At 41.0% G+C, this 9,242-nt stretch overlaps 1 protein-coding gene across 1 annotated transcript in view; it reads right to left on the bottom strand.

Moving 5' to 3' along the window:
* Positions 1-3,570: 3,570 nt before the first annotated feature.
* Positions 3,571-9,242, bottom strand: part of LOC140569039 (uncharacterized) — a 43,404-nt gene continuing 37,732 nt past the window's right edge. Inside the window, exons 5-9 of the mRNA XM_072692508.1 lie at positions 8,808-8,862; positions 8,253-8,383; positions 7,895-7,949; positions 5,519-5,607; positions 3,571-5,252 (exon numbers count right to left, since the gene is read on the bottom strand). Of these exons, the coding sequence (XP_072548609.1) occupies positions 5,186-5,252; positions 5,519-5,607; positions 7,895-7,949; positions 8,253-8,383; positions 8,808-8,862 (397 nt within the window). The 3' untranslated portion in view covers positions 3,571-5,185. The remainder of the gene's footprint in view (positions 5,253-5,518; positions 5,608-7,894; positions 7,950-8,252; positions 8,384-8,807; positions 8,863-9,242) is intronic.

Here is a 9,242-nt window from a genome sequence, read left to right as displayed (position 1 = left end):
TAGTAAGTCTATAGACGAACACGCCGCCCAAGTTTGGCAGGTTCTCCAGTTGCTTCTGGAGAACTACCTGTTCATGAAACTTCTCCCACCTCCTCACCCCTGCTGAACGAAATTATGATGTGGGTGACCGCTAATTACTGGCGGTCAAGCTCGCACTAGAGGAGATACTGGCTTGAGGGAACAAAACATCCCTTTCTGGTCTGGACGGACCACAAAAATTTGGTCTACATCCAGCAGGCCAAACGTCTTAATCCACGCCAGGCCAGGTGGGGATTGTTCTTCACTCTCTCGCCAGTGGTAACCTCCTCCTCTATCAAACACGCCCACCACCATAGTCCCCAAAACTCAGATTGTGGCACCCATCCAATGGGGACTAGAGGACGCGGTCAAGCAGGCTCACCTCACTGAACCTGATCCGGGCGATGGCCCCCCAGATCGACTTTATGTACCCGGGCCTGTTAAGGAATGGGTGCCTCAGTGGGGCCATGCGTCCTCCTATCAGCATATCCAGGGACTACACGCACACTTGAGCTTCTGCAACGGCGATTCTGGTGGCCCCGCATGGAAGGAGACATGCGTGCTCAAGTAGCTTCCTGTTTGGTGTGCTCTCAATGTGAAGAGCACCAGAACCAGGCCCAGTGGTCTGCTGCTCCCACTGGCTATTCCCATGCGTCCTTGGTCCCACCTGTCCCTTGACTTTATCACGGGATTGCTCCGGTCACATGGCAACACTGTGATTCTAGTCATTGTGGACAGGTTCTCCAAGGCTGGCTGCTTTGTGGCTCTCCCAAAGCTGCCATCAGCTAAGGAGACAGCGGATCTAGTGCTCAACCAAGGTTCACGGACTCCCCTTGGAAATTGTGTCAGACCATGGGCCCCAATTCACCAGCCGGTTCTGGGGTGCTTTTTGCCGACTGTTGGGGGCCTGTTGGGGGCCTGGTTGGACCAACTGATTTGGGTGGAGTACACACAACACCCTCAGGCACTCGTCCCTGGGAATGTCACACTTTAAGTGCCAGTTTGTGTACGCTCCTCCCATGTTCCCAGGACAGGAGACAGGAATGGGGGTCTGGTCTGCTGAACAGGTCAGGTGCTGTCAGAGAACGCAGATCCCTCCTATCTGCAGCAGCTGCTCAGAAGCGCTTTCGGCTAAGGATCTGCCCTTGCATTGTGCTCCACACAAGTTGGCACCTCATTATATCTGAGCATTCAAGAACCTTTGCCGGGTCAATCGTCGGGACTGTGCAGCTGGGTTGGGGATGTCGGGTGCCACCCCTCTGGGGGGATGGGCTTGTAAGGAGTAGCTCTAGGGCAAGGCCTCCTCCTGCCACCAGGGGGAGGCCCAGAGTCATGCCAACCAGTAATTAAGCCTGATTTACAACACCTGGGCAAAAGTGCATGTTTGCACAGTTTCGTTTGTTGGCCGCTTTCAAAACTGTCGCTTTGGTGAAGGCCTGGGTTCAAGTGATCATGGTAGCTCACTTGGTAGAGCGATGGCCTGCCAACACAGGAACTACTAAGAAGCCAGCACCCTGAGATCTAAGTAATCTTATAATAAAGTTATCCTTTACACAGTCCTCCATTTTCTGTAGTCTAAATTTATTGTCAGGTTTGGCTGGTAACATGTATAATGTAAATAATAGTGGTCCTAGAATAGAGCCTTGCAGAACTCCATATCTTAATTTTGTGTAATTTGAGGATACATCTTTTATCTTCACAAACTGATAGCATTCAGTTAAATATGATTTGAACCAAGATAGGGCTGTTCCTGTGATTCCAATTATTTTCTCTAATCTTTCTAGTAGAAGAAAGATTTAAAGAGAATTATAGACAAACACAGTCTAACTTAAGGGGCACAAACATATTCGCAAAGGGCAGAGTTGGCTGCAGTTTTTCATTCTGACTCAATGATTAAACAAGTAGAGTCAGGTGTGCTGTTGGTGGTTCAGAATGACAACCTGCAGCTACTCTGGCCTTTTGCGGATATGGTTTACCACCTCGATCTAACTAAAGGAATAGCACACATAGCACACATACTGAATATAATATCCCCCTTTAGGAGCAGCAGTCACTTCCACCAAATGTTCCTGCAGATCCAAACACAATGCTGAGGAGGAATTTCAGACCACCTGTTTATTCTTAGTATACCTGGGATACCTTTCATGAAGAACCCTCTTTAGGTCATGCATCTTGATAGGGTTAAGATCAGGATTCTTTTTCAATATTTAATGGTCAGTTTCACTTCCAGTTTTAAGATCATGAACTGCTGCTCATAAAATGTGTTAACAAACCTCTGGATTCACTTTTTGCTCAATGATTGCAAGGCATTTAGCCCCTGAGGCTGCAAAGCAGTCCCGAACCACATTGTTCCCAGCTGGGATGAGGTTGTGGTGTTTGTGTGCAGTGTTTTTTTTTCTGCATGCGTTTGCTGTTATGCTTGCATCCTTTCTTACCTCTTTAAGGATTCCAGGAGTCATGAAAATCAAAGTTCAGTCTCTTTCTGATGGTAGGTACTGTACTATGGTAAGAACTGCCAGTAGGTCCCGTGGTGACCTTTTAGAATTGTTGGAGTCTTCTTTACTCATCTTGTGGTTCTGCTCTTGGGCTGAACTTGATCTGAAAAGCCTCACCCGGCCATGTTAGTCAGCTGTAAATGATTTAGTATCTACATCCTTCTTTCTGAAGGCCTCAGAGAGCTCTTTGGACCTGGCCATGGTGACTTATCTCAACCATCAAGAGCCGACCAGATTAAATATCTGAGGTTAAAATAAGACAGACTCCTCTCTAGAATCTGCAGAATCCTCTCTAACCATGTTCTGATCATCTGCAGCTGATGTTCTGCACCTGGTTCTAATTCTACACATTTGAAGGAGTAATAAATGGGGGGTGCTCTAACAGTAACCTAACAGTGCTCTATTAATTATGTTTTACTAATTGTTTCTATTTACTTTTACTTGTTTAGTTGTATTACCAATCTGTCAGCATTGTTTATGTCAACAGGTATACAAAATGCATCAGGCTTGTTTAGATGTCCCTCTAAAATTGACTGATGCTAAATATGAAGATGAAGGAAATGTTTTCTTCTGATGACTTTGCTTTTTAATCAATCCTTCAAAAACAGTTCTCTTAAAAAAACTTTAACTTAACTTGACCGCAACCATTCCTGTTAACTGCCAATTCTAACAAGTATCATGAACAAGCCAAAGCTCTAACAAAGTAATTAATATCGGCGAGCTTGCATGGTATTCTTTTTCTTTTTTCACTCTAATATTGCTAAGAAGTAAATAAATATTTAATTGTAACATTTACATGTTAAATATTAAATTTAATTATTAATTTAAAATATTAAAATGTTGAAAAAATGTTTTAAAGATCATTTCATCATCTACTCACTCTGTTACTAACCATTCACAGTAACAGAGGAGCTAAAAATGGTCCACTATTAAGATAATGTTATAGGACTTTTATGTAATATTTATTCTATAGTAAATCAACCATTGCTCTTGATAACTATTACAACCTTTATGGAGATGAAACACATACTTTTTGATATTTAATATTTTATGTACATTTTATGTATGTTATAGGACTTTACAATCCATTACAACTTTTTTTTAATCCATTACAACTTTTACTATGTTAAAAAATCACATTGAAAGGTCCTCCATTTTTTCTTTTTGACAGTCATTTGGAGGGACAGGCATGGAGGTCCTTCCCCATTTTGTTCACTTAAATTTGTATGTGCATGTAAAATGTGTATGTTCCACAGTCTTTGAGAGAATATCTTATCTAAAAGTTTTGTACATAAATCTTCAACATGATTATTGGAAGTGATACCAATAAATTCACTCACTTCTTGTGCTGCCTCTGTTCTTGATCTAAATTCTGTCTGCATAAATTCACAATTCCCAAATGAATTCAAATTGTAACTAATAAACCTATGGATTAACGGAACCTGCCAACATGGTAACAGTTATATTTTCAAATGTAATGCATAAGAGTATCTGCCCCATCGCCAATAAAAGATCACACTGAGCAGCAGAAACCTGTTCTACTACCTTAACATCCGTCTGCAAGACTACAAGAACTCTTTCCAAGTTCACTTCTCTGCCTCGACTGTAGTGACCAGAAAATAACATAATCCTTTATTAGTCCTACAGTGGGGAAATCTATAGTGTCACAGCAGCAATGGCATAGCAAGACACTCAGTTACAAAAACTAGATAAATTAGCACTAAATATTTAATATAAATAATAAAACAAATGAAAAAAATATTATTGACAGAAGAACAGCTCTCCTTTATTAATTAGGTGCTGTGAAATTACAAATCATCACTAGCTAGCAAGTAGGAAGGCTAAAGCAATTGGACTGGTGGAGGAGATCATAATACTGTGGCGAAGTGGGATAATACAGGGTGCTGGGATTGTGCACACTCTCTCTCTCATGCTATTGGTATTCATTTTCCCATTCCCCTCTATATCTCTGTTTAGTGATGGACTGTGCTCAGAGACAAGCTTTTTTAATCTTGTGCCTCTGTTCAACATTGCCTCACGACCAATGAAAAGCACCTCTCTCTTTAAGTAGACAGTATGACAGTGGCTGAAGGAGAACATTTATCTTCTAAAAATGCCCTGTTTTAATAATCTAACATAAAAGTACTGATGAAAAGGCTGATTTTGTATTTTACTATAGTTAGGTGTTTTAGTTACATGTACTATCTAGGCTAGTCTTGCTAACTGTGATTGGTGCAGTATCTATTTCAAGGCTATCAGTAACCATAACATTATATGGGAGTGTATTTTAGTTCATGTTACAAAGGATAATTCAAGCTTTTACACTAGCTTATATATCACCAAGCAAGCAATAAGCTTATAATTTGCATTATAGAGAAAATAGGAATGTTCTACTATAGTAAATTAAAGTTGTAGTTGTAAACAAACAATCATAACAAATAAGAATTCATAGCTGTTGTTTGTAAAGCAGTTCTTAACTGAATTACAATCAGAATAAAGAAATAAGGACACTATAAAATAAAATAAAATAATGAACCTACAGGTCAGCAAAACACATCACTCTATAATCACTCTCTGTTTAGAGCTTTACACAGGAAACATCCAGAACCATTTGTTTTATAATCATATCCAGTGAGGCTGTGCACTTCATGGTTAAAGTAATGGACCTGTGATCACTTCCCGGCCACTGCACTGTAGATAACTGAATCATCCTCCTCTAGGTGGACAGTAGAGATGGGACTGCAGTGACACAGAGAGTCATTTATAATCAACATTATGCACAGCATGCTGTTTCTGTGGTCTGATTGCTATCAGCATTGCAATACAGATTAACACTGAGTAAAAACTTACACTACAATGTAATCTGACAGGGTTTGTATGAGGAAAAGACTTTTACAGCTCTACACTGGTTTCCATTAGTCCCAGTTCTCTTTAACTGTAAGTATCAGATGAACTGAAATGTATAGTGCAAGTAAACTGTGGTTATATATGGAGTCATGCCTCACCTTCCTTTGGGTTTATTGGGTTTGATGCGTACAGAAGCATACATCACGTCCCCATCCTGCAGCAAGCCACTCTGTACACTTTCCCCAACCTAAAACAGCAAGATTTGGTTGTAAACAGGCAGTGTGTACCATCAGCCACCAGCATGGGGCCTGGCTAGGACAGTAGGAAAGCTGGTGGATCTGGAGTAAAGAACTCCAAGTCCCAAAATCCCCAGTGGTAATCAAAGCTGACCAGACCCTCCTGTGTGGCACAATATATAAAAACCCAGCCAGACACACTTCCTTGTCGCACCTTTGTAGAGGGGCGAACTGTAACAGTGGGTCTAAGCTGTGATCAGTGAAGAGAAACAAAAGTTGAAAAAGGGGGACAAGGGGAAAATTGCTTTCATCAGCTTTGCAGGGCATTATGAGTATCGCATCATGCCTTTTGGCCTTATGAATGCCCCAGCAATTTTCCAGCGTCTCATCAATGACGTGTTACAAGAGGCCTTGGACCACTTCGTTTTGTGTATAATTTTAGTAAAGTGGCAGCTCCCCTCACTGCTCTGACTCGAAAGACCCCAGGCCCCTTTCATTGATCCACGGAGGCACAAAAGGCCTTTAAAGAGATTAAAGTGAGGTTGACCTCACCTCCGGTTTTATAGCTGCTGAACCCCAATCAACCGTTTGTCATTGAGGTAGACACCTCTGATGTAGGTGTAGATGTGGTACTCTCCCGATGCCAAAGGCCAGCTAAAAAAAACTCCATCCCTGTGCATTCTACTCCCACATGCTTATACCGGCAGAACGCAACTATCCCATTGGGCACAGGGAGCTTCTAGCAGTGAAATTTGCCCTGGATGAATGAAGGCACTGGCTCAAGGGAGCCAAACACTGTACACCCATTACAACTTTTACTATGTTAAAAAATCACATTGAAAGGTCCTCCATTTTTTCTTTTTGACAGTCATTTGGAGGGACAGGCATGGAGGTCCTTCCCCATTTTGTTCACTTAAATTTGTATGTGCATGTAAAATGTGTATGTTCCACAGTCTTTGAGAGAATATCTTATCTAAAAGTTTTGTACATAAATCTTCAACATGATTATTGGAAGTGATACCAATAAATTCATTTACTTCTTGTGCTGCCACTGTTCTTGATCTAAATTCTGTCTGCATAAATTCACAATTCCCAAATGAATTCAAATTGTAACTAATAAACCTATGGATTAACGGAACCTGCCAACATGGTAACAGTTATATTTTCAAACGTAATGCATAAGAGTATCTGCCCCATCGCCAATAAAAGATCACACTGAGCAGCAGAAACCTGTTCTACTACCTTAACATCCGTCTGCAAGACTACAAGAACTCTTTCCAAGTTCACTTCTCTGCCTCGACTGTAGTGACCAGAAAATAACATAATCCTTTATTAGTCCTACAGTGGGGAAATCTATAGTGTCACAGCAGCAATGGCATAGCAAGACACTCAGTTACAAACTAATCTTAAACTAGATAAATTAGCACTAAATATTTAATATAAAACAAATGAAAAAAATATTATTGACAGAAGAACAGCTCTCCTTTATTAATTAGGTGCTTTGAAATTACAAATCATCACTAGCTAGCAAGTAGGAAGGCTAAAGCAACTGGGTAAAGGCTAAAGCAGTGAAATTTGCCCTGGATGAATGAAGGCACTGGCTCAAGGGAGCCAAACACTGTACACCCATTGCCAGTTCCAGCTCATCCATAGTCCCATGTGTACATTGTGAGGGGCCTTCCATCATCTAGGGGCAACATGGTTATAATGGTGGCTATGAACGGTTTTTCCAAGGCATGCAAGTTTGTAGTATTGCCCAAACCCCCCTTGACCAAAGAAACAACAAAACTGCTAGTGCAGCATGTAGTGAGGGTGCATGGAATGTCTTGTGACCTAGTGTCGAAACAGGGATCCCAATTTGCCAGCCGAAATTTGGAGGGCTTTCTGCTGGTTGATGGGTGCCACAGTCAGCCTTACTTTAGGCTTCCACCCCAAATGAAATGGACAGGCCAAATGAACCAATCAAGAGCTTTGCAAGCTGCTTCTCTGCTTGACCGCAGGGAACCGAGCCTCTTTGGTAAGCATGTAGCGTGTACCATCAACTACCAACAGGGGGCCTGGCCAGCACAGTAGGAAAGTTGGTGGATCTGGAGTAAAAAACTGCACTTTCCTTTGTTTCCTTTGTTAGTGTTTCCCCACCATTTTGTCTGTATTGGCCCCACCACGGCCACATAGTGTCACCAAGCAGCAACCTTGCTGTCACTTTAAACATTCACCATTTGTTACTAACATGATATAAATTAGAAAAAAGTAAATCCATTAAATGAATACATTTGCAAATATATAATTAGAACAAACCTGTGTTTTTCCGCCACTTCCTCCATCATTTTCCGCTTGAGTTTTTTTCTTCTTCCTAATGGATGCAAAAGAGCACACAGTGAAATACACAGCTAAAAGAGAAGCCTCCAAAACATCTGATGTGATCTCATATACCTTTATTAGGAGAGCAGAATTGCTTTACTCACTTCAAAACACAAATATTTCTAAAATGATATTGAAAATGTTATGTGGTAGACAATACAGCTAAGACTGTACAATGTTCTATTCCTTTTAGGCTCTAGGCTCTAATCTACAGTTCTCTCTGCTTATGACAAAAATCCAAGGATATATGTAGTTGCCAAATGAATTTGCCATTACATGTGGACCAAGTCCTTACCCATTCTTAGGTTCACTGGTTTTGCACACAGAAGCATACATTACTTCTTCCTCCTGTAGCAGAGCTTCAGCAGGCTTGAGAATCTGGTTAGTCTGAAGGTTTCTTTGTTCACCATGTGTGCTTTCTCCATCCTATGGAAAATGCAGCAGTCTTTTAGGACACTGTACTATCTATCTATCTATCTATCTATCTATCTATCTATCTATCTACAGCACAAGGACATGTGCAATGCTCCTCCTGTAAAAGTTAACTCCTGCACCAAATTAAGGGATGATCCAGGACTTCTGAAAAACCTAGGATCAACTGATGGATTTTGGAACAATAGCACCCTGACTGGAGAGATCTCCAAAACTAAGGCAAAAACTAAGAAAAGAAACTGGTGGAGAATGCGGACACTTCCTCATGTAGGCATAATTAGGGAGGTTCTGAAGGCCTGTGTGGCCTATGCCTGACCACCAGAGGGCCACAAGCCTAACTGACAGAATTACAAAGAATCTGCGCTCACTGTAGGCACATCAAGCCACACTGAGTTTGAAATGTTTATTTTGGTCCCACCTGAATTTTTCGGTCACTCTCGCCAGCACTTTCTTCTTGAGCTTTCACCTTCTTCCTAACAGATTGAGAAAAGCACACAGTGAATCTATTATTTGCTCAAATGTACAACACACACTGGTTATAACTGTACAGGTAAAGATTATTTTTGTGTTGATTGTTGATTAGACAATTAGATGTACACACATGGACAAAATTGTTGTTACCCATTGGTTAATGAAAGAAAAACCCACAATGGGGTTTGAAATAACTGGCATCTGACAAGTAATAATAAATAAAAATGCTATGAAAATTAACCAATGAAAGTCAGACATTGCTTTTCAACCATTCTTCAACAAAATTATTTTAAAAAATAAACTCCTGAAACAGGCCTGGACAGAAATGATGGTACCCTTAACTTAATGTTTTGCTGCACAACGTTTTGAGGAAATCACTGCA

The sequence above is a fragment of the Salminus brasiliensis genome, chromosome 1 (assembly GCF_030463535.1).
Source record: "Salminus brasiliensis chromosome 1, fSalBra1.hap2, whole genome shotgun sequence".
Classification (NCBI taxonomy): Eukaryota; Metazoa; Chordata; class Actinopteri; order Characiformes; family Bryconidae; genus Salminus; species Salminus brasiliensis.
This window is presented reverse-complemented; position numbering and strand designations above follow the sequence as displayed.